The sequence below is a fragment of the Salvelinus alpinus genome, chromosome 25 (genome assembly GCF_045679555.1).
Source record: "Salvelinus alpinus chromosome 25, SLU_Salpinus.1, whole genome shotgun sequence".
Classification (NCBI taxonomy): Eukaryota; Metazoa; Chordata; class Actinopteri; order Salmoniformes; family Salmonidae; genus Salvelinus; species Salvelinus alpinus.
In genome coordinates this window covers 15,087,182-15,113,630 of record NC_092110.1, presented here as the reverse complement: position 1 = coordinate 15,113,630, position 26,449 = coordinate 15,087,182, and the positions used below count along the sequence as shown (strand labels likewise).

Genomic DNA, 26,449 nt, shown 5'->3' with positions numbered 1-26,449 from the left:
TGACAACTCCATTGTGTCCTCCTCCCAGAGCGCTAAGAACCTTGGCGTGATCCTGGACAACACCCTGTCGTTCTCAACTAACATCAAGGCGGTGGCCCGTTCCTGTAGGTTCATGCTCTACAACATCCGCAGAGTACGACCCTGCCTCACACAGGAAGCGGCGCAGGTCCTAATCCAGGCACTTGTCATCTCCCGTCTGGATTACTGCAACTCGCTGTTGGCTGGGCTCCCTGCCTGTGCCATTAAACCCCTACAACTCATCCAGAACGCCGCAGCCCGTCTGGTGTTCAACCTTCCCAAGTTCTCTCACGTCACCCCGCTCCTCCGCTCTCTCCACTGGCTTCCAGTTGAAGCTCGCATCCGCTACAAGACCATGGTGCTTGCCTACGGAGCTGTGAGGGGAACGGCACCTCAGTACCTCCAGGCTCTGATCAGGCCCTACACCCAAACAAGGGCACTGCGTTCATCCACCTCTGGCCTGCTCGCCTCCCTACCACTGAGGAAGTACAGTTCCCGCTCAGCCCAGTCAAAACTGTTCGCTGCTCTGGCCCCCCAATGGTGGAACAAACTCCCTTACGACGCCAGGACAGCGGAGTCAATCACCACCTTCCGGAGACACCTGAAACCCCACCTCTTTAAGGAATACCTAGGATAGGATAAAGTAATCCTTCTGACCCCCCCCCCCCCCCCCTTAAAAGATTTAGATGCACTGTTGTAAAGTGGCTGTTCCACTGGATGTCATAAGGTGAATGCACCAATTTGTAAGTCGCTCTGGATAAGAGCGTCTGCTAAATGACTTAAATGTAAATGTAAAATACTATTATTGCACAGAGTGTGTCAACGCAACTTATTATATGACTTGTTAAGCACATTTTTACTCCTGAACTTATTTTGGCTTGCCATAACAAACGGTTGAATACTTATTGACTCAAGATATTTCAGCTTTTCATTTTTAAATAATTGTGTAAAAATGTCTAAAAACATAATTCCACTTTGACATTTTGGGCTATTGTGTTTAGGCCAGTGACACAAAATCAAAATTTAATACATTTTAAATTCAGGTTGTAACACCAAAATGTGACCTGTTCCAGGAAGCTAGGCGTATGTCACACATCACTACTTCACAGGAGAGGCATTTGAACATTTTGGCAGAAATTCCTTCTGGAACAAGAACTGTGAACTTTAATGTGCCTTAATAACAAACTTGCATGCCATCTGTAAATATGAATAAAATTGTTAAGCTACAGAAAAAGTCAGGAACCTTCCTGCTAGCCATGATTGATTGAGATAATGGATTGGCTGGACATGCCGAGAGATGAGTTCGGATAGGTCTGCCATGTCGCATGCTTCTGTCTATAACATGAGCTGCTCAGTATGTGTAGATAATCCATTCTACCGTAGATGTTTTGAAAGATATCCCGAAGAACTGCAAAAGTGTTGCTACTGCTCACAACTGAATTTAAAAGGCACTATCAACAAAGATTTTGTGGGAAAAGTTCTGATGGACTATTCTGGAGGATGATTGTGCAATGCTGACTCTCTCTGGCTCTGAAAATGAACTAGACATTGTAGAGTCTTCTGATGAAAGTGATGGGGAAGATACGGCGATCATCAGTGCTGTTGTCACGGAAGAAGTTGACAGAGTTTTGAAAGTGGAATGTCCGGTGGAAGCAGAGTATGGTTGCAAATGCGGTGGGAGTCGAAAAAAGAACAAGGATGGCTAGACAGGATTACATCTTCAAACTAAGGGCAACCATGGCATCCATGACAGAGAGGGCGAAGCATTCATTCATGTGTACGGGTATAAGTCTAGCTACATTTTCAGCTATTTTAAGTTTGACATTTTGTCAGAAAGTCATTTTCATTGCAAGTTAAAGCATACTGTTAGCTAACTAGCTAACGTTAGCTGGCTGGCTCGCTAGCTAACGTTAGCTAGCTGGCTCGCTAGCTAACATTATGTGTATGAGCTGTGTAGTAATATTATTTGCATTTCATTTGCTAGTGTTAGCTAGTTAGCTAGCTGACATTGATCATAGTTGGTTAGCTAAGGGCAACCAGGGAGAGGGAGAAGCGTTCATCCATGTATACTGGTAAAAGTCTAGCTACATTTTCAGATATTATGGTGCTTTCAAGACAACTGGGAACTCAGCAAAATACGAGGTCAAATCATGACATCAGTGATATTCAGGTTGGAAAGTGGGAGCTCTAGAATGAGGCCCGAGTTCCCGAGTTGGAATTCCAAGTTAGATGACAGTTCAAAACAACTTTTCCCAGTCAGGGCTCATTTTTGGCCAAGTTCCCAGTTGTCTTGAATGCGGAATATTACATTTCTAATTTCGTCAGAAAGCCATTTGCATTGCAAGTTAAAGCGTACTGTTAGCTAGCTAGCTAAGGTTAGCTGGCTGGCTCGCTAGCTAACGTTACGTGTATGAGCTGTTTCGTATCTCTGAAAACTATTTGCATTTCTAGTTATAGCCTAATGTTAGCTAGCTAGCTAACACTGAACCTAGTTGGTTAGGTTTAGCTACCTGCAGATTCATGCATTGTGCATGGTACACTACATGACACCTGCTCATTCCAAAATCATGGGCATTATTGTGTTTGTACCCCCTTTTCTGCTATAGCAGCCTCCACTCTTCTGGGAAGGCTTTCCACTAGATGTTGCAACATTGCTGTGGGGACTTTCTTCCATTCAGCCACAAGAGCATTAGTAATGTCAGGCACTGATGTTGGGAGATTAGGCTTAGCTCGCTGTCGGCGTTCCAATTAATCCCAAAGCTGTTTGATGGAGTTATGGTCAGGGCTCTGTGCAGACCAGTCAAGTTCTTCCACACCGATCTCGACAAACCATTCCTGTATGGACCTCACTTTGTGCACGGGGGCATTGTCATGCTGAAACAGGAAAGGGCATTCCCCAAACTGTTGCCACAAAGTTGGAAGCATAGAATGGTCTAGAATGTCATTGTATGCTGTAGCGTTAAGATTTCTCTTCACTGGAACTAAGGGGCCTAGCCCGAACTATGAAAAACAGCCCCAGACCATTATTTCTCCTCCACCGAACTTTACAGTTGGTAATATGCATTTGGGCAGGTAGCGTTCTCCTGGCATCTGCAAAACCCAGATTCGTCAGTCGGACTGCCAGATGGTAGAGCGTGATTCATCACTCCAGAGAACGCGTCTCCACTGCTCCAGAGTCCAATGGCGGCGAGCTTTACACCACTCCAGCCGACGCGTGGCATTGTGCATGGTGATCTTAGGCTTGTGTGCAGCTGCTCGGCCATGGAAACCCATTTCATGAAGCTCCCGACGAACAGTTCTTGTGGTGACATTGCTTCCAGAGGCAGTTTGGAACTCGATAGTTGGTGTTGCAACCGAGGACAGACAAATTTTACGTGTTACGCACTTCAGCGGTCCCATTCTGTGAGCTTGTGTGGCCTACCACTTCGCAGCTGAGCCGTTGTTGCTCCTAGACGTTTCCACTTCACAATAACAGCACTTACAGTTGACCGGGGCAGCTCTGGCAGGGCAGAAATTTGATTAACTGACTTGTTGGAAAGGTGGCATCCTATGACAGTGCCACATTGAAAGCCACTGAGCTCTTCAGTAAGGCCACTCTACTGCCAATGTTAGTCTATTGAGATTGCATGGCTGTGTGTGCTCAATTTTATACACCTGTCAACAACGGGTGTGACTGAAATAGCTGAATCCACTAATTTGAAGGAGTGTCCACATACTTTTGTATATATAGTGTAGTATGGGTTGGGATTACAGGTCTAAACTGTAGTGTTTACACCTTCGGTATCCTGTGCATGTGACAAATAAACTTAGATTTTATTTGATATAGTGTGTGTTTACCAGAGACGGTAATGTGAAGAACAACATGACCTGCACCAAAGTCAGATTAGGATATAGGCCAAGGACTAAATAAAGACTATTTTTACTATTACTTTCAGCACTTTTAGTCTTAATCTTTGATTGTTTACTACACTACTTTACTCTGTTTAGCACATGGCCTCAAATGTGAATCCTAAAAGAGATGGGTGGGGCTAAGGCTTAAGAGAGTGTGAGCAATGCTGAATGGGTGTAGACAATGAAGAGCAGTAGGTGTACCAAAACATTCACGGGCCAAGTTTATCAACTTTCAAAGCAGAATTACTTTCCCATTATTCCTTAACTGCAATGTTTGATATAATATTTTCTAGCTCTGAGTCTATACTTTCATCCAATGTAAAAAACACAATTTAGAATGTTGCTACATACGACTGAATCAAGGTGTTGGGTCACAAATGTGGAAAAAGTCAAGTGGTGTGAATACTTTCTGAAAGCACTGTACACAAGCTTCATGTCTTCCCTTCAATCACTGCTTGTTTTCTTAGGACACACACACGACCAGTCCCTGTGGCCGGGTCAGAAGAGTCCTTGAACCTGCAACAGCATCTGGCTGTACTGTGCTGGACAGAGGATGGACGAACGGAGTGGACTTAAGATGTCCCAGTGAAAAGGGCTGATTTCTAAAGACCTGAGCTCTAAATGTGACAGAGCAGGAATGTTAATGTTTTACAGATGCACCAGAGCTGCAGCCAACAGGACACGTACATTTCACTTGGGTGTATGTTCAGTCTGTTTCGTGAAATAAAACACGCACGCATGCACACGTACGTACTGTTTACTGAAGTCAACTCCTGAAGTCAAACTCCTGAGACAGTGAAACATTTGTAAAGAACACACAAGCTCAGAGAGGTACAGCTTTACCCAGGAACTAAGGAAACCAAATGGTTTTCCGAAATGGGAACAATTTGTCAACGACTAAACCGTCCAGCATTAGTTGTTTTATAGATATATTACCTTCCTTTTTTATTGTTGCTGAGTTGAGAAATGAAAGGAGTAGGAAAGAGAGAAGGAAAGTTAACAGAAGTTTCTGGGAACAGCATGGAACGTTGGTCAGGGTCTTTCAGCCCGCCCTAACACACTCTGTAACGAGGTCCAATGCACCGACAGGCCACGCAGTGCCAGGCCAGACCCAGTGCACTGTTAGACAGCAGGTGTTCCTCTGGTCGTAAAACATTAGTGTACAGGCCACCTGGCCATGGAGCGTGTGGAGGGCCTTGTGCAGCCCATTGCAGCCGCTGCTGTTAAGTGACAGAGTGTGGGTTAAGGGCTGCACTAAAGCTCTCCTCGCGTACCTCTCTCGCACCTCATAAGAGAGAAGTAGCCTGGGGACTGCTCAGGCTCCATTGATATGCCCAAACTCCCTGCTATAGGCCTGCCCATGGATTTTCTGACTAGGAAAGAGGAGGGAGCTGGAGACTGGGAAGGATGGAGTTGACCTAAGGGCTCACTCTCCAGTCTCCATGGTGTATGATGTGGTGTCTACGTGTGTCAGCTGTCTCTGCTGGTAAGTGACATCAGGTGGAAAGTACAGTTATGGAAAGCTGGAACAGAGAACGTATGTGGGGATGACAGGTAGATTTGTGACGACACACTTATGGTGACGGTCATAATTTAATGAATAATCCTGATCACAGAGAAAGATAATGAGAGGTCAACCTTTTTCTTGCTCTATAGAAACACCTTCATTATCAAGATGAAAGACAAAAGCAGATTAAAATGTTTCAATATGTATTCATTTATTTATCATTTGTAGATGTAATATTCCCATCAGGCTGATGAAAATGATCCAGTTTGTAAAATTTGCCAGAGCCCACCCAAACAGTTAACAAGCCATCAATATTCTCCATTACACTATTAGACTCCATTACACTATATAGGGTGTGTACATTGTATATAGAACCTCTAGAGCAGGGGTCAAACATGAGGCTCAGGGGATATTTTAGGACTCCACTTGTTTAAACTGCTTGTTAATGCAGTCAAGGCAATTGCCAGATTACAAGTAAGTATATAGGCTACATAAGTGTGTAACAATGTACTTTTTTGTCGTCACCAATATGCAGCCCTCCTGAAATTTGGCTTTACAGAAATGGCCCCATTGGCAAAATTACTTTGACACTCCTGCTGTGAGGCACTGGACAGCTACAGAGCTGCATTAATGATACACATATCTCCATTAAAAGCCATTCAAAACATTTCTATCCATGTCCAACCCATGTCTCCAGTCACTCAACATTTGAGGCGTGGTACACAACCTTGGCCATTACTCTCTTAGCTTCAGCATCCACCCCAAAACAGTGACAAAGACTTCATAGGGCTACTACGGTACTGATGATAACTCAGTCCCATAGGAAAGTACATTTCCATTTCTAACTACCGCCTCACATTCCCATGTGAAAGATGTTCTGAGCCTGGTGGAGATGTATAGCCTGGCTTTGCGATGTCAAAACCATGAATAATGGGTGTGATAAAATGTTGCCATTCAACAGAAACAGCTGGGGCAGTTTGAGCACCTAGGAAAAAGTGAGATTTTAAGGGCCTCCCAGATCTGACGTCTTTCCAGAGGCTTGTGTTTTGAGGCCTTGTCACCATTTGTCATCACACCATAGCTTCTATAAGAAATTCTGAAGATTCATTTTTCCCATCATTATACATGTTAACTAATATTTGTTACTCGTTTCAGGAAACTAGGCGCATGTCTCGGGTCACTACTTCACAGGAGAGACATTTAAACAAACTTTTTTTTAAATTAAAATACGTTTTTTTGGCAAAGATGCCTTCTGGAACATGTGAAGTTTCATGTGTCTTAATAACAGACGTGTATGCCATCTGTAAATACAAATAAAATTGTTAAATTACGAGCCTAGTTGGTTTAGCCACAGAAAAAGCCAGCAACCTTCCCGCTAGCCATGATAAGCTGAGATAATGAGCGGGCTGGACATGCCGAGAGATGAGTTCGGATTGGTCTGCCATATAGCACATTTCTGTCTATTTGAGCTGATCAGTATGTGTACAGTAGGTAATCCTGTCTAACGCAGCTTTAAAAAAAAATTTATCACGTAGTAGAACTGCATAAGTGTTGTTCTCTACTTTCTGGAGGACCGAGGTTTGAAATCAGTGGAGTTAGAGTATAATAGCTAAGGAGATGGAGAAAACACCTGTATCCGGATTACATCTTCAAACTAAGGGCAACCATGGCATCTGTGACAGGGAGAGGCATACATCCATGATATTACACTTTTCTAAAGTAATTTTCATTTCAAGTTAAAGTGTACTGTTAGCTAGCAAGCTAACGTTAGCTGGCTGGCTCGCTAGCTAACGTTACGTGTATGATCTTATTATTCGTATCTCAGAGCCATTTGCTTTGCTAGTTATAGCCTAATGTTAGCTAGCTAACATTGAACCTGGTTGGTTAGCTACCTGCAGATTCATGCAGGGTAGAAACATCATGAGTTGGGATTATGGTTCATTGTTTACCTAGCTAGCTAGCTACATGTCTTAACAAAAGACTCCACTATACAAGTAACCATTTCAATAGAATGTCACCGCGACAACTGTTGATAGACGTAGCTGGTAAATTCGCTCTGGCTACCTACTCCGATTTCAGAGCACTCTCGCCTGAGTGTGCCAGAGCGCAAAATAACTGACACATTTACGAACGCTCAACACCTGTTGAATATGGCTGGTGTCAGTAAACTTTGGCAAAAAAGCATAAATTGTTGCCAGCAGCACAGTTGGAGTCACCAAAGCTCTGGATAACATAAAAACAGCCTAACCAGCTCTGCTAGGGCGAGTAAAATGGTCAGTGAACGGTTCTCTCACGTTAGCCAGTTAGCTTGAGTGCTTGACTGTTGTTGTTAGGACAGAACGCTCGGATCAAAACATTCAAAGGCCATTTTCTCAAAAGTGAAGTTACAAGTTTATCAACTTTCAAAGGAGAATTACTTTCCCATTGTTCTTCAAATGCAGTGTATGATATACCATTTTGTAGCTCTGTGTCTCTGCTTTTATCCAACGTAAAAAACACAATATCAAATTTTGCTACATAAGACTGAATCAAGGCGGTGGGTCACATTTATCATAACACAAGATTTATCATGTTAGGCTATCACAGGGATTCACAACCTTTTTCACATCAAGTAATTTGACTGCCATTTGAGAATGGCCTGAGACTGCTTGTTAATGTGTTAATGTGTAACGTCCTGAACTAAACTAGACACATTCATGGGGAAGTGTAGGCTACTGGCTGTTGTTATAATATTTATGATATTAGTGGTTATCGAGTTTGTGGCAGCTCAATTCTATGTGGCTATGGCTGGGTCGTGATAGCAGTCTCTCCTTATGGCGGGATGCGCTGTGGTCCCAATATTATAGTGTCGGGTGCAGGTCGGGGGAACTACTAAGCTATATGGAATTGTTTTAAGAAGGTCATACCAGATTAGAATTGTAAGACCCCTTGAAGTATCAATAAAACATATGAAAATAATATTTTTGCCATTACTGCTATTAGCCCACTACAGTGCCTTGCAAAAGTATTCACCCCCCTTGGCGTTTTTCCTATTTTGTTGCATTACAACCTGTCATTTAAATGGAATGGATTTTTATTTGGATTTCCTGTAATAGACATACACAAAATAGTTGAAATTGTTGAAGTGAAATGAAAAAAAGAACTTGTTTCAAAAAATAATAATATATAAACAGAAAAGTGGTGCGTGCGTATATATTCACCCCCTTTGCTATGAAGCCCCTAAATAAGATCTGGTGCAACCAATTACCTTCAGAAGTCACATAATTAGTTAAATAAAGTCCACCTGTGTGCAATCTATGATCTGTCACATGATCTCAGTATATATACACCTGTTCTGAAAGGCCCCAGAGTCTGCAACGTCACTAAGCAAAGGGGCACCACCAAGCAGGTGGCACTATGAAGAACAAGGAGCTCTCCAAACAGGTTAGGAAAAAATAAGCAAACATGTTTGGTGTTCGCCAAAAGGCATGTGGGAGACTCCCCAAACATATGGCCATCAAGGAAAATGCTATGTCTGGTGCAAACCCAACACCTCTCATCACCCCGAGAACACCATCCCCACAATGAAGCATGGTGGTGGCAGCATCATGCTGTGGGGATGTTTTTCATTGGCAGGGACTGGGAAAATGGTCAGAATTGAAGGAACGATGGATGGCACAAAATACAGGGAAATTCTTGAGGGATTTTTTTTCCAGTCTTCCAGAGATTTGAGACTGCGACAGAGGTTCACCTTCCAGAAGGTCAATGACCCTAAGCATACTGCTAAAGCAACACTCAAGTGGTTTAAGGGGAAACATTTAAATGTCTTGGAATAACCTAGTCAACGTCCAGACCTCAATCCAATTGAGATTGCTGTACACCAGCAGAACACATTCAACTTGAAGGAGCTGGAGCAGTTTTGCCTTGAAGAATGGGCAACATTCCCAGTGGCTAGATGTGCCAAGCTTATAGAGACATACCCCAAGAGACTTGCAGCTGTAATTGCTGCAAAAGGTGTCTCTACAAAGTATTGACTTTGGGGGGAGGAATAGTTATGCACGCTCAAGTTATCTATATATTTTTTTGTCTTATTTCTTGTTTGTTTCACAATAAAAAATATTTTGCATCTTCAAAGTGGTAGGCATGTTGTGTAAATCAAATGACACAAACCCCCCAAAAATCTATTTTAATTCCAGGTTGAAAGGCAACAAAATAGGAAAAAAGCCAAGGGGGGTGAATACTTTCTCAAGCCAGGAAACATTTGTTATTGTTTTGGACATGTATTTAACCCTTTATTTTTTACTGTCTAAGTCCCGTCTAAGCCAGGGGAGGGGGGGGGTCTACTAAGCTATATGGTATTGTTTTAAGAAGGTCATACCAAGGATAATTTTGCTATTTGATTTAGAATTTTAAGACCCCTTGATGTATATATAATGTTTACATACCCTACATTACTCATCTCATATGTATATGTATATACTGTACTCTATATCATCTATTGCATCTTGCCATCTTTATGTAATACATGTATCACTAGCCACTTTAAACTATGCCACTTTATGTTTACATACCCTACATTACTCATCTCATATGTATATACTGTACTCTATACCATCTACTGCATCTTGCCTATGCCGTTCTGTACCATCACTCATTCATATATCTTTATGTACATATTCTTTATCCCTTTACACTTGTGTGTATATGATAGTAGTTGTGGAATTGTTAGGTTAGATTACTTGTTGGTTATTACTGCATTGTCGGAACTAGAAGCACAAGCATTTCGCTACACTCGCATTAACATCTGCTAACCATGTGTATGTGACAAATAAAATTTGATTTGATTTGTATAAGTATATAAGAAAGATCAGGAAACATTTACAAAAATGTTTTGTCTTTAACCCCTTATTTTTGTCACTAAATACACATTCAATTTTTTCAGCTGGTACCGGGGGACCTTCAGATGAGTCTTGAGGCCTGTGGGAATCCTAGAGCTTGTACAGTACCAGTCAAAAGTTTGGACACACCTACTCATTCAAGGATTTTTTAAAAACTATTTTCTACATTGTAGAATAATAGTGAAGACATCAACACTATGAAATAACACATACTGTATGGAATCATGTAGTAACCAAAAAAGTGCTAAACAAATCAAAATATATTTATATTTGAGATTCTTTGCTTTGATGACAGCTTTGCACACTCTTGGCATTCTCTCAACCAGCTTAACTTGTTTGGGATAGGGGACAGCATTTTCACTTTTGGATGAATAGCATGCCCAGAGTGAACTGCCTCCTACTCAGTCCCAGATGCTAATATATGCATATTATTATTAGTATTGGATAGAAAACACTCTGAAGTTTCTAAAATTGTTTGAATGATGTCTGTGAGTATAACATAACTCATATGGCAGGCAAAAACCTGAGAAGAAATCCAAACACGGAGTGGGAAATCTGAGGTTTGTAGTTTTTGAACTCACCCCTATCGAATACACAGTGGGATATGGGTTATTTTTCACTTCCCAAGGCTTCCACTAGATGTCAACCGTCTTTAGAACGTGGTTTCAGGATGCTCATGTGAAGGGGGGCCGGATGGGAGATGTTTTACTAAGGGGTCTGCCTACAGCCTTGTTCTCAGTCATGCGCTTTCACTTGAGAGGTTGCTCTCGTTCCAGTGCAATTCTACAGACAATGGAATTCTCCGGTTGGAACAGTATTGAACTTTTATGATAAAAACATCCTAAAGATTGATTCTATACTTAGGTTGACAAGTTTCTTCGACCTGTAATATAACTTTTTGAACGTTTTGTCCAAATGGACCAGATCGCGCTTTTGGATTGTTTACCAAACTCCCTAATTCTAAATAAATGGACATAAATGATGGACATTATCGAACAAAACAAGCATTTATTGTGGAACTGCGATTCCTGGGAGTGCATTCTGATGAAGATCATCAAAGGTAAGTGAATATTTATATATGAATAATGTTGACTACCCAACATGGCGGAGATTTCTCTGGCTGGTTTGGGCTCTGAGTGCCGTTCTCAGATTATGCTTTTTCCGCAAAGTTTTTTTGAAATCTGACACAGCGGTTGCATTAAGGAGAAGTGTATCTAAAGTTTCATGTATAATAGCTGTATTTTCATCAACATTTATTATGAGTATTTCTGTGAATTCATGTGGCTCTCTGCAATATCACTGCATGTTTTGGAACTACTGAATTTAACACGCCAATATAAAATACGATTTTTGGATATAAATATGAACTTTACCGAACAAAACATACATGTATTGTGTAACATGAAGTCCTATGAGTGTCATCTGATGAAGATCATCAAAGGTTAGTGATTCATTTTATCTCTATTTGTGCTTTTTGTGACTCCTCTCTTTGGCGGGAAAAATGGCTGGGTTTATCTGTGACTTGGTGGTGACCTAACATAATCGTTTGTGAAGCTTTCGCTGTAAAGCATTTTTGAAATCAGACACTGTGGCTGGATTAACGAGAATGTTATCTTTAAAATGGTGCCTAATACTTGTATGTTTGATAAATCTGATTTACGAGATTTCTGGGGGGATTTATTTGGCGCCCTGCAATTTTATTCGCTGTTGGCGAGGGGTTCCGCTAGCTAGACAGGTTAATGAGGAATGCTTTTCCAACAGTCTTGAAGGAGTTCCCAAATATGCCTATCCAACTCATCCCAAACCATCTCAATTGGGTTGAGGTCGGGTGATTGTGGAGGTCAGATCATCTGATGCAGCACTCCATCACTCTCCCTCTTGGTCAAATAGCCCTTGCACAGCCTGGAGTTGTGGTTTGGGTCATTGTCCCGTTGAAAAATAAATGATAGTCCCACTAAGCGCAAACCAGATGTGATGGCGTATCGTTGCAGAATGCTGTGGTAGCCATGCTGGTTAAGTGTGCCTTGAATTCTAAATAAATCACTGACAGTGTCACCAGCAAAGCACCCCCACACATCACACCTCCTCCTCAATGCCTCACGGTGGGAACCACACATGTGGAGATCATCCGTTTACCTACTCTGCATCTCAAAGACACGGCGGTTGGAACCAAAAATTAAACATTTGGACTCATCAGACCAAAGGACAGATTTACACCAGTCTAATGTCCATTGCTCATGTTTCTTGCCCCAAGCAAGACTCTTCTTCTTATCGGTGTCCTTTAGTAGTGGGTTCTTTGCAGAAATTCAACCAGGCCTGATTCACGCAGTCTCCTCTGAACAGTTGATGATGAGCTGTGTCTGTTACTTGAACTCTGTGAAGCATTTATTTGGGCTGCAATCTGAAGTGCAATTAACTCTAATGAACTTATCCTCTGCAGCAGAGGTAACTCTGGGTCTTCTTTTCCTGTGGCGGTCCTCATGTGAGCCAGTTTCATCATAGCGCTTGATGGTTTTTGCGACTGCACTTGAAGAAACTTTCAAAGTTCTTGAAATATTTTGTATTGACGGACTTTCATGTCTTAACGTAATGATGGACTGTCCTTTCTCTTTGCTTATTTGAGCTAATCTTGCCATAATATGGACTTGGTCTTTTACCAAATAGGGCTATCTTCTGTATACCACCCCTACCATGTCAAAACACAACTGATTGGCTCAAACGCATTAAGGAAATAAATTCCACAAATTAACTTCTAATGGGGACACCTGTTAATTGAAATGCATTCCAGGTGACTACCTCATGAAGCTGGTTGAGAGAATGCCAAGAGTGTGCAAAGCTGTTTTATGAAAATACAAATTTTCAGGATGTTTAGCTCTGTCACTATTCACTGCAAAAGTGGCAATGTTACATACATGTGGTGGATTGAGACGCATCCAATGCAAAAATAAACAGATCTCTCTAGTTTAAACTGACGGATTCCTTGGGGATTTTTGTATTATGCTAATTAGATCAGGGGGTTTTACTGCCCCCCTAGCAGTAAAGGTTTTCTATAAGCAATGTGGTTAATAACATCATTATTGTTATTCATTATTCACTGTATATTTATTCCTTGTGTCATAATTTATATTTTTTATTTTATCTTTAACTCTGCATTGTTGGAAAAGGACCCGTAAGTAAGCATTTCACTGTTAGTCTACATCTGTTATTTACGAAGCATTAGACAAATACAATTTGATTACATTTTTGATTTAAGAGGCTGTAAAATATAAAAAGTTTCTTTAAGAGGAAACTCTACACTGCAGTTAGAAACGTTGATTACACGCTGGATTTTTTGTCTTTGCCTTTTTCATGCCGTCGTTCAAAGAAGGGTGCTAAAAGAGAGTGAATGTGGACCAGCAGACCAGCCTCAGGTCAGGGCCAGCACTGAAGAGAAAAGGATGTTTCATATTGTGTGGACCGGAGTATCAACTTCCTCGTAACTGGATCCTCACTTCACCAGAACTTGGGAATCTTGCCTGTTTCTGGAAATGTATGACTTTAGTATTCTGATTCAAGTCATCAGGAAAGGTATTATTAAAGAGGGAAGCAGTAGCTTCCTAATTTTGTGCTTTGGGGACTGGCAGAATGTTACTGGCAGAATGGGTGTTCTATGTGGAGGATGAGGGTTTCAGTAGGTATCTCAGATTGGGTGGAGTGAGGCCTAAGGGTGAGGGTTTTATAAATAAGCATCAACCAGTTGGTCTTGCGCCACGTATACAGAGATGGACCGTTTACAGAGGAGTATAGAGTGCATTGATGTGTCCTATAAGGAGCATTGGTGGCAAATCTGATGGACGAATAGTAAAGAACATCTGGCCGCTCAAGAGCACCCTTACCTGCCGATCTATGAATTACGTCTACGTAATCTAGCATGGGTAGGATGGTCATCTGAATTAGGATTAGTTTGGCAGCTGTGGTGAAAGAGGAGCGATTACGATAGAGGAAACCAAGTCTATACTCCCAAGTTCTTGTATGAGGTGAGGGGGGCATTCTTCTTACCGAACCACATGACCTTTGTTTTGGAGGTGTTCAGAACAAGGTTAAGATTTAGAAGATGAAACTGAAGGCTGTTGTGTCAGTTACCCTGCTTGACAACACATAGGCTCTATAGGCTAGATGGCATACATATTCTTCCTCTAGACATAAACAACCTGGTCCAGATATCCAACAATCACTTTTCCACTCTGTCTTTATTTCTCTGCCAATCTGCTTCTGTCTGTCTGGCCTGATAATGATCCCCTGGAGATTAACATAAACAAGTCAGCGGTGGTTACCAGTGAAATCACTGTTTTGGCATATCATATCCAATGTTCTTCCAAACAGTGCTAAATATACAATCACAACGTAGCCTACTAAAAAGTACTGTTTATCGGGCGGCGCACAATTGGCCCAGCGTCGTCCGGGTTAGGGTTTGGCCGGGGTAGGCCGTCATTGTAAATAAGAATTTGTTCTTAACTGACTTGCCTAGCTAAATAAAGTTTCAATAAATAAAATAAAATACAATTAGTGTAGACAGAATTTAGAATGTATCTATATACTGTAAGCACAAACTCAGAACACATAGTATTGATCTATTGCAGTTAATAGCCAACATAGACAGACTCAAATATAAACTTCCCTGAACTGCGTGCGACCATTGTTTTCATAGCTTCCAGCACCCTCTGTTGCAGTGGGTTGTGAGGCTACATTCCTGCGGCATATTTCTCCTGACCCCTCAGGCTATCAGCTCTTCATGCCTGCACTCCAGCAGTGTTCCAGCTATCCCCTACTACTGGACCCCAATGTCTGCTTCTGAAGTTTGGGCAACAAAAACCCCAGTAGTATTTGCACAGTAGCATAAACATTAGACATGGGGGCAGGCAGCAAACAAATGCATAAATGTTCAACATGCTGGTTTGAATCTAGCCTTCCCCTGCCATTCAAAGATGGCGTCTCAATAGTGTAGTCTCCCACTTAAGACCACTCTTGGCAGCTGTGCTCTTAATCTTGGCCTTAGACAATGATCTCGGGGGAGACAGATGTCAATGTATATCATAGATCATTGTCTTCTGACAGGTGACGTCATTCTAATGTGAATCACAGCATTTACTCAGTGATGGGCAGCCAGAAAGCTCCAGCATAAGCCTCACTCAAGCCACACTCCATTGAACCAAAGTGCCATTGTGGAAACAGTGTGAGGATTTCCATTTGAAATAAGACAGACTTGGCTCCTTGTAGCCTGCTGTGCTGTGCCCAGTATCAGGGTATCACCCTCTCCATTACCACAACAAGCCTTGTGGTGAAAGGCGGTAGGAAGAGAGAGCTGCCACGCTAAACATATTTTGAGGCAGCTGGTTTCCTTAAAGTCATATTGGATGTATACAACATGATCTGATGGCTATCTCGCGCCAACATGGTCTAACCTATCATTTCACATTAATTGGATTCCAGTTAGAACTGCCAGCCCCAAAGCTGAAAATGATTTAGAACGCTCCTCTGACCAGAGAATCCCCAGAGACACCTTTCTTACATACTAACTGTATGAGCAAGATGGAAAGCCATCTGTTGTCAAGTCAACGGGAGATGGTGTTTGTGTGTAAATGACAGGTACAGAGATTGAAAAGGGATAGGTTAAGTGAGTTGGCTTCTAAAGAGCTTTTTGTTTGACTCAGTTCTCTATACCGGTAAAGAAAACATGATGGTGCTGCCCGAAAAATCAGACAGATCTTTTAACCAATATTCACAGACTATACCAAACATTAGGAAAACCTTCTTAATATTGAGTTGCACCCTCCCTGTTTGCACTCATAACAGCCTTAATTTGTCGGGGCATGGACTCTACAAGGTGTCGAAAGCATTCCACAGGGAAGCTAGCCCATGTTGACTCCAATGCTTCCCACAGTTGTGTCAAGTTGGCTGGATGTCCTTTGGGGGATGGACCAATATGATATCCGTGGCAGTTCTTTTATTTCTTTTTTATTTACAACTTTTTCTCCCCAATTTTGTGGTATCCAATTGGTAGTTACGGTATTGTCCCGTCGCTGCAACTCCTGTATGGACTCAGGAGAGGTGAAGGTCGAGAGCCGTGCGTCCTCCGAAACACAACCCAGCCAAGCCGCACTGCTTCTTGACACAATACCGGCTTAACCTGGAAGCCAGCAGCACCAATGTGTAGGAGGAAACACCGTGCACCTGGCGACCGTGTCAGCGTGCATTGCGCCCGGCCGACCACAGGAGTCACTAGTGCGCGATGGGACAAGAACATCCCTGCCGGCCAAACCCTCCCCTAACCCGGACGACGCTGGGCCAATTGTGAGCCGCCCCAATGGTCTTCCGGTCGCGGCCGGCTGCGACAGAGCATGGACTCGAACCAGGATCTCTAGTGGCACAGCTAGCACTGCGGTGCAGTGCCTTAGACCACTGCGCCACTCGGGTGCCCTTGCGTTGCAGATCTTGACACAAACCGGTGCATCTGGCACCTACTACCATACCCTGTTCAAAGGCACTTAAATAATGTGTCTTCACCCTTTGAATGGCACACATACACAATCCTTGTCTAAATTGTCTCAAGGCTTAAAAATCCATCTTTAACCTGTCACCTTCCCTTCATCTACACTGATTGAAGTGGATTTAAGTGACATTCATAAGGGATCATAGCTTTCACCTGTATTCACATGGTCATTCTATGTCCTGAAAAGAGCAGGTGTTCATAATGTTTTGTATGCTACCTTGTACACACACACACACACACACACACACACACACACACACACACACACACACACACACACACACACACACACACAAACAGACACACAAACAGACAGACACAAACAACAACTTCTCTCCAAATTGTGTCAGATGAAAAGCAAAGCTTGTAGTATTGTATGAACATGGTGTTAGAAAGACCAGGCCAAACATAAACTCTTCATAATGCACCTGGAGAAAACTCTGGGCATAACCTAGACATTCTCATCAGGCCTTCCTCCCAAATCCAATTTTCAGGGGCAGGCAGCGTGCCAGATGCTTTGCTCTGGAAGTGTGCTAACTCACCCCAGTCTGGTCCCTGCTACAAGCTGAACTCGGACTCCTTTTCTGTCCGTAAGTATACTAAAAGCCCCGCCACCACTTACCTAGGCCTCGTCGGTGTCCCAACCCATAAGGCAAGCCATTATTCCAACACAAATACCTGAGACCCAAAGGAACAGGAGTTTCTGATTATCACACATCATACGTTACAGGACATAATCGCTTGTGTTTTCTTCTTGGCAGCCTGCAATCTTCAGTGGGAAAGGAAGTATTTTTCTCCTCATTCTTTTTTTACCGACAAGAATATGGCAGAGCCGGCTGGACCACAGAATGGGCTGTGCCAAATCTCAGGAGGAGATACCAGCTCAAGGAGAGACAGAGAGGGAGAGTGACGCAGCTCAAGGTTGATGCATAAACGTGTAGCCTATTTAAGTGGTCGTGGGGTATTTGGGTAACACTACCGTACTTAAAGCCAACTGGTTGTTTAAGTTTTTTACTTGAAAACATGAGATCCAATAAAAGAACCTGATAGAATTAGCTATTTTTATGTACTACATGTTTTCAGACTAATCACTTTATTATTCATTCCTTGACTATTACAGATCTGTATATCTATAAAGGCCTACATACAGTTGAAGTCGGAAGTTTACATACACTTAGGTTGAAGTCATTAAAACTTGTTTTTTCAACCACTCCACACATTTCTTGTTAGCAAACCATAGTTTTGGCAAGTCGTTTAGGACATCTACTTTGTGCATGACACAAGTAATTTTTCCAAAAATTGTTTGCAGACAGATGATTTCACTTATCATTCACTGTATCACAATTCCAGTGGGTCAGAAGTTTGGAAAATTCCAGAAAATTATGTCATGGCTTTAGAAGCTTCTGATAGGCTAATTGACATCATTTGAGTCAATTGGAGGTGTACCTGTGGATGTATTTCAAGGCCTACCTTCAAACTAAGTGCCTCTTTGCTTGACATAATGGGAAAATCAAAATAAATCAGCCAAGAAAATAATTGTAGACCTCCACAAGTCTGGTACATCCTTGGGAGCAATTTCCAAACGCCTGAAGGTACCACGTTCATCTTTACAAACTATAGTACGCAAGTATAAACACCATGGAACCACGCAGCCGTCATACCGCTCAGGAAGGAGACGTTCTGTCTCCTAGAGATGAACGTACTTTGGTGCGAAAAGTGCAAATCAATCCCAGAACAACAGTAAAGGACCTTGTGAAGATGTTAGAGGAAACAGCTACAAAAGTATCTATATCCACAGTAAAACGAGTCCTATATCAACATAACCTGAAAGGCCGCTCAGCAAGGAAGAAGCCACTGCTCCAAAACAGCCATAAAAAAGCCAGACTGTGGTTTGCAACTGCACATGGGGACAAAGATCAAACTTTTTGAAGACATGTCCTTTGGTCTGATGAAACAAAAATAGAACTGTTTGGCCATAATGACCATCACTATGTTTGGAGGAAAAAGGGGGAGGCTTGCAAGCCGAAAAACACCATCCCAACCGTGAAGCACAGGGGTGGCAGCATCATGTTGTGGGGGTGCTTTGCTGCAGGAGGGACTGGTGCACTTCACAAAATAGATGGCATCATGAGGATGGAAAGTTATGTGGATATATTGAAGCAACATCTCAAGACATCAGTCAGGAAGTTAAAGCTTGGTCGCAAAGGGGTCTTCCAAATGGACAATGACCCCAAGCATACTTCCAAAGTTGTGGTAAAATGGCTTAAGGACAACAAAGTCAAGGTATTGGAGTGGCCATCACAAAGCCCTGACCTCAATCCTAAATGTGTGGGCAGAACTGAAAAAGCGTGTACGAGCAAGGAGGCCTACAAACCTGACTCAGTTACACCAGCTCTGTCAGGAGGAATGGGCCAAAAGTCACCCAACTTATTGTGGGAAGCTTGTGGAAGGCTACCCAAAACGTTTGACCCAAGTTAAACAATTTAAAGGCAACGCTACCAAATACTAATTGAGTATATGTAAACTTCTGACCCACTGGGAATGTGATGAAAGAAATAAAAGATGAAAGAAATCACTCTCTACTATTATTCTGAAATTTCACATTCTTAATATAAAGTGGTGATCCTAACTGACCTAAGACAGGCAATTTTTACTAGGATTAAATGTCAGGAATTGTGAAAAACTGAGTTTAAATGTATTCGGCTAAGGTGGGGACCTTAAACTTCCGACTTCAACTGTATCACTAAGCAGTATTTGCTTGAGGATATGTTAAAGATAGCACGATTAAGATTAGACAGAGCAGTTACCAATGTTTCTACATTTTGGTCTCTACAACACATAGGACATAGGAAAAAGCCCCACAGAGAAGGGAAATTACAGACAAGTAGAGAAACAAGACAAAAACAACCTGTAAAAAGGCTCTATCTGAAATAAGAGCTGGAATGCCCCCCAGAAAAAAAATATGATTTCTTGTTATTCAATCCATTAACCTTTAACGTTGCGAGCGGATTGGGAAAGTTCCAGGGGGAGTCCTATCTCGGCCTAGGATGTTTTCACAGGCCGTCTCTAACATGCACCTCTCCCATGCTGAGGCAGTGTTTTCACTGCACTTCGCAATGTGCCATGCTCCCACCCTGAATCAGCCTAACCCATCACTGGACAGCAGAGTGCCATGAAGCAGAGGCAGCTATATGGGAATCAATGCTCAGAGGCCCATATGCACCAATTTGGCTAACACATTTAGGCAGCCTAAAGACATCCTTTATCATGGTGTTAAATGAATGTCATAATTCTCAAAAATTAATGCAGTAATTCTAACGTATGAACATTAAAAGCGGGTCAACTGTTGGTCAAGAAGGTTGTAGAGATCTATGAAAACCTTCATAGATCACTTAAAGCTTGACAAATCTCCATGTTATAGACATTACACTACAACCTCACTTCTACAGTAGTACTTGAATCAAAGTGGGGACTCACCTGCAGCTCAGGAGCCCTCTTCATCATCTCCAGGATGAGGTAGCAGCCAATGGAGTGGCCCACCAGGACCAGGCGAAAGTCCCTGGGAACGTGCTCCGTGAGGAAGGCCAGCTTGTGCTCTATCTGCCCGTTCAAACCAAACACGTCCCCCACTGCCATTACTGTTGGGTCTGCAAAGATCAAGGTTCATCATTAGTATTCAGTATTACATCAGTATGACATCATCTATTCAAGCACCAAGGACATGGACATGAGTACTTGAGCCAGCATCATTCATCAATGTCCACAAGATAGTACACAAGATAGTCTTTATTTACATTTGGCACATGGATCACCCCAACATAGGCCCAGGGACATCATGCTATGGTAATGTCCACTGTTTCATTCACTGATGTCCTCTCATTAGTAGTACTCAGGACCCTTTGACAACAAAATTAAAACAAGAACATTCAAATGGCAATCGAAGTTAGGAAGTATTCTAGAAACATCTTGATTTCATTTCTGTAATCTTTTTGGAAAGATATTTAACGATATTTTATCATATAATGCTGTAAATCTAGGGACAGAACAAAGCTTTGAAGGAAGCGGTTAACAATTCTCTACCTGTGCAGAGCAGTCAAATCCAAGACAATGTTACGATTAGAGGGTATGAGAAAAGGAGATGGAGAGATGATGAAAGAGAAGGTAAGAAAGACCGAAAGGAAGAATATAATGTGTCTATGGTGATTTAGCGGGCGGGAAAAGACAAATTCAAAATTAATTTCATAACGAAAAAAATCAATCCGCTTAGAATTGAGCATAATTGGTGAGGGACTTGATGTTTGATTCTTTCAGAGTGGAATTTGGAGCAGCCGTTCTGTGTAGACAGCATAAGGATCGGGTAGGGAAGGTTGTGGGGGTTGGGGATATGCTTACTGTATAATGGAAAAAACTAAATGAGTGCAAATTGTGATTAATGGATCAATAAAGAATAACATATGGCAAAGACAAATTCCCCCACACAACATAATGATCCTCTTGGCAAGAGAAAGAACATCCCAGGCTGGGGCGGCCCGTTAAGCGATTAAAGCCTTCTCACAAATGTGCAATAAATGTGTGCTGCATTTTTTCTTCTAGGGAAAAGGTAACTGATTTCCTATGTGTCAAAAGAAACCTAACTTGTGGTGTTACTGATTGCAACATGGGAGGTGTAGGCTCTTTTCTTTCTTTTTTACTCTCTCCTCTGTAATTGGGTGTGGTGGCACCATAAATGAAGCTGACGAGGATACGGAGAAAGAGATGAGAAGGAGATTAGCAACAGCCTAGGTCCTGTACTGCATTGTGCATACTTCCTCTCAGAATACAAACTTCCTTCTCAAAAGGGTTTGTGAAGCTGGGTTCAACATCTGTACCACAGTGGTAGCCCACAGTTGTCGACCTTGCATAAAAAAACGAGAGATCAAGAAACAAGATAAAGTGAAGGTTGTCTTGAAATTATTTGATCAGATTGAAAAGCTGGGCATCAGACCAAAATGTCATAAAGTGGTGGTAAACAAAAAGGTTTAAGTCATTATTGCAAATTTCTACTGCTTTATGCCATTTCTCTCCAAAATGTATTTTCAAAAGATATGCGCAAACAATCAACAAACCAATATCCATGGCACAAATCACATGGAGTTGTAGACGTGACCGACGATAGCGGTGGGAGGTGGGAGCATAATTGGAATCAGAAAGACTCCATAAAAACCTCTCGTGATATTAGACCTTGGCTGGTGTAGCATTTTTGGGGGGGATTGCATTTTCTGAATGCATGTTTTAGTACTCTGGACATTAATAGTGTGCAATTTAGCCATATCAAAGTGAGAAAGTTGCTGGTGAAAAGTAGTGTTGCAAACTCATTCTGACAAAATGAATGAGATCTGAGGCCCCTGGAGGATCCCGTGACCCAGGAATGGATTATTGATGCTGGCACAGGGAGAATGTTCCCTGTGTTTGCATTAACAGATATTTTTACAGTCATCAAAACCATCAAGGAAAACTTGCCTTGCCACAGGAACACTTCTACCACTGGAAGATTTGGAATAGAACCTTTAATGCTGCACTTTTTTTTTTAACTCTGTTTGTTTTTCCAAAACTGGAAAACTTTTTTTCAACTTCATCAAGTATGCATTAGCTGTTAATAATAATAACTGCCAGTCTTTAATTTGCACAAGTCACTGGAAAGTCAGAGGAGGCCCAATCAATGCTGTATGGGTTTCTCTGTATCGGCGAGGCCTTTCCTTGGACGTCCCAGAGGTTTTAGAAGCTGCTGCTCTACGATGCCACCCTATCCCTTAGCAAACTGAATGCTCTTTGACGAGTTGTAAATCAATGGCAAGCATTCAAGGGGTTGACCAGGGTGGTAAATCCCCAAAGGCTTGGATTGTTGCCGCAAGAAGAGAGGTGAAAAGGAAGCTGATATGTCAGACATGTTTGTGTTTCCATGTTGGATGTGGGTAATAGTCGAGTGGATATGGAAAGTGCCATCCAAAGAATGAACACCTAGTTAGTAATGCTGGAATAATACTGCATGATAACCACATGAGCGTGCAGGTCTAGCCTGGCTATCATAGCCACAAGCAGATAAATTATTTAGTAGTATTTACAGTAAATCCTAATCATAGTGAGCAGATTTCCTTGGATAAGGGCATCTCACCAAATGGAAAGACATGATGAAGGACTATTGAGATGAACACAGGACTTGCTGCTAGATAATTTGAGCCTTTCTCTGGTCTTAATCAGGGCCGTTGTTGAGGTTTTGGGATAAAAGATGAGTCCTTCCCTGCCCATCTTGAGATAGGGCTGCTGCTCATTGTCACCCCCTGGAACACCAGGCTGAACAGAGTGGTTTTCATTTATTCTCTCTGATGATCGGATGACATGCTACGAATTGGCAGGGTTGTCTGATTTTATTTTTACTGTATCTATTGACTATCTCCAGACTTTGCCTTGTGTGTTCCATGAATCATTTATGAGTTGGAAGTTTCGACAAGTGTGTGCCATGTGTTCACAATAAAAGAGGAACTGTTCAATGCTTGACTTTGTTACATGAATGTCTATTTAATCTAGACCAACTATACCAAACCTCTGGAAAAGACTAAGTATTACATCATTATTTCTCATTATAATAAAAAATATATATATTGTGTCATGACCATAATCCTCTGACATCAACATTGGTATCTATATGGTCAAAATAGGTTGTCTGATTACGTGACTTTGTCATGTCAGTCTCCAGGCCTTTGAGCTACGTAAAGAGAAGCCTGGAAATCAAGGCTTCCGTCAAGTTATCATCAGAACTCATGCTAGTTATCGCACATCCAAATGAGGCTACCTACCAGGGTACACTTTGACAGAATGTTAACTTACACCTACACACTTATCTGTCCTTTACAAACCCTCAAGATGGATATATTTGTCATTTGTCCTTCTCAAGGTGGACAGATCCAAACTGTATCGTCCAATGTATCTCATGAGCCCTCAGAGAAGGGATTTAACTTACTACATGTGAGGGCTTGGTAATGTCTTTCCCATGTATCAGGCACAATAAAAACGTCCTCACTGCTTTATGAATGAATATTACAGGGCTCATATGGTGGTGCTGGCTAGAGAGGGAGAGGGAGAGGCCCCTTGGCTCAGGCTAACTCGTCCAGCTCAGCTAACATTCCTCTTCTCCTGCGCCATCCTTAGCATCGTCTTTAGTATTGGAGAGTGAGCTAACAAGGACGTGCCCATTTCAAAGCTAGCTAATCAGTCATTAGTGGTCAGGAGATGTGCTGTTGATGTGAATAAATGGAAGTGGATCAGTGTGGATACACCAGCAATAAGGACTCATAGAAAGTCCAGCTGCACAAAGCACTCTCAATAAGAGATATGAATTAGCTATGTACCTTCAATCATGTCCATAGTATCAGGAGGCACACAGTGTCCAGCATGGCTCACTGCCCAGACAGGGTAGCGCCGCCCCAATGTCTGGTGAAGCGTCTGCATGAAGGTCTTGTAGAAGCCAACCACACCTGGGTTACCTGCAAAGATGCCGAAAACACTATAAACATCATAAAGTGCTCTGCAAATGTAACACCACATGATAAAAACTAGGGATGTAGCGATTCACAGATTCACAAGCTGGGGCGGCAGGTAGCCTAGTGGTTAGAGCATTGGACTAGTAACCGAAAGGTTGCAAGATCGAATCCCCGAGCTGACAAGGTAAAAATCAGTTGTTCTGCCCCTGAACAAGGCAGTTAACACAATTACCTGTTCCTAGGCCGTCATTGAAAATAAGAATTTGTTCTTAACTGACTTGCCTAGTTAAATAAAGATAAAAGATAAAAGACACGACTGCTTCTGTCCGTGGACCACAAACCGCAGTGTTGTAGTACTCAAGACTGGTCTTGGTCTCTAGACCACATATTCAGTGTCTTGGTGTTGGATACATAGACAAAAAACATAGGCTACATTGCCCTCCCCTAATCTGATAGTGGTAGATGCCTAGTCTCCATTATGGCTCAGATCAGGTGCCTATAGACATACATAATTACTTACACAAGTCAGCTCATGAGCTCCAACAGCAGCAGATTTTTATTTAGAATGGAAAATGAATGTGTTTATGAACCAAATGTTAGTGCATCGAATCATATCGCACAGAATCACTTTGATTCGTTCTCTAATCAAACCGAATCGTTTTATACTCAAACATATCATTCCTGTATTGTATCGGAGCCCATGTCTCCAGATATGTATCAAATCATCTTGAAAGGGAAAGATGCACATCCATAACAAAAACATAAACTACACTTTATGGAGGTAGGCTACATGACTAAATGCTATAAAACAAACCATATAAAACATATATTGACAGCCAACCTTACCAACTTCTTAGTATGTTAATCATTTTCTTCTCTACTCTTGAAGATGTCACGCATGACAACAAAGTGTTGGCCATGTAATGGTTGTCATTCCCTGGCCTTTGCCATCAATCTCATCAGCCCCCATACAGCAGCATGTCATAGGTAGCACTGTCAGCTCAGCTGCTAGCTAGGAACTTTATTTAGCTCATGGTACTGATGTCTTTACACAGAACAAAGAGGGACTTTTATTCCATAGGTAAAAAAGGAGAGTTTATCCTGGGTGGGGGTTTATTTCGGACTATCAGGGTGCGATAAAAGTGCAGAAAAACTGTATAGCAGCTGCTAAAGAACAATGGCTACTCTGTGTGGTCTGTCTTTTTTTGTACAACAGGACAAATGTTTGTCGATGTTTTGTATAGAGCTTGTTTGAGTTGCTTGTATGCATATATATGGTATTTTGATGTATACTGTAAGCGTGAGTGCGTATTATCCGGATGTGTGTTAACTGCATTCTTTTGGAATCTTTGTTATGATGATTTTGCCTGTATGTGTCATTTCATGAGTGTTCAATGTATAACTGCCTCCGTGAGAGGGTGCTGAGAGAGAGCCACAGGTGCAATCTTTGGAAGAACACTCCCATTAGGAGTGTTACAAGAACACATAGACAATCATCGTTCAATAACATGCCACATTTAGGCTAAAGCATGTGGAACAATTAGCTAAAGCAATCTAACACTTTGGATAAAATTCACCTGGGTGATTTGTTTGTTAAAATGGTGTTGAGTTGTTTGTTGGTTGGATAGTTCTTATGCCACTGTTAAAAATTGAATGTTGGAACATTTCTTGGTGGGAGAAAATACAGCCAATGAGTGAACACATTGCTTCTGTTACATACATTTTTGTCTATTATCCACAAAATACATCCAATTAGTTTTATGCATATTGGGTGTGTATAAAATGCATAAGAAATAACTGGCAACACGCAGACCCCATACTTTTCCCCCTGGTATGTTCTCAGGACGAAGTAAAGCCATTGCAACACACAGATGTGAATCTAGATGTTTTTGTATTTAAGAGCTCTACCGTCTTGGATTTGAATCCACATGTATTGCATTCTGAAATCAGCTAACCACATGCTCCCATCAAGTTAACAAGCTAATAAGTAACAATCACTCATAGTTAATATCAGCAAAATAATTAACTTGTCTTATTTTGCCTGGCAGAAGGGCTTGGATTCCTTGTGAAAGCGGATGCAATCTTGAAACAATCATAAACATTTACTATG

The 26,449-nt window shown here is 41.9% G+C and overlaps 1 protein-coding gene across 1 annotated transcript in view; it reads right to left on the bottom strand.

Annotated features, from left to right (window-relative positions):
* ldah (lipid droplet associated hydrolase) overlaps positions 1 to 26,449 on the bottom strand; it is a 62,345-nt gene that overhangs the window by 22,860 nt on the left and 13,036 nt on the right. Inside the window, exons 3-4 of the mRNA XM_071365721.1 lie at positions 24,208 to 24,342; positions 20,300 to 20,469 (exon numbers count right to left, since the gene is read on the bottom strand). Coding sequence (XP_071221822.1) covers positions 20,300 to 20,469; positions 24,208 to 24,342 — 305 coding nt within the window. The remainder of the gene's footprint in view (positions 1 to 20,299; positions 20,470 to 24,207; positions 24,343 to 26,449) is intronic.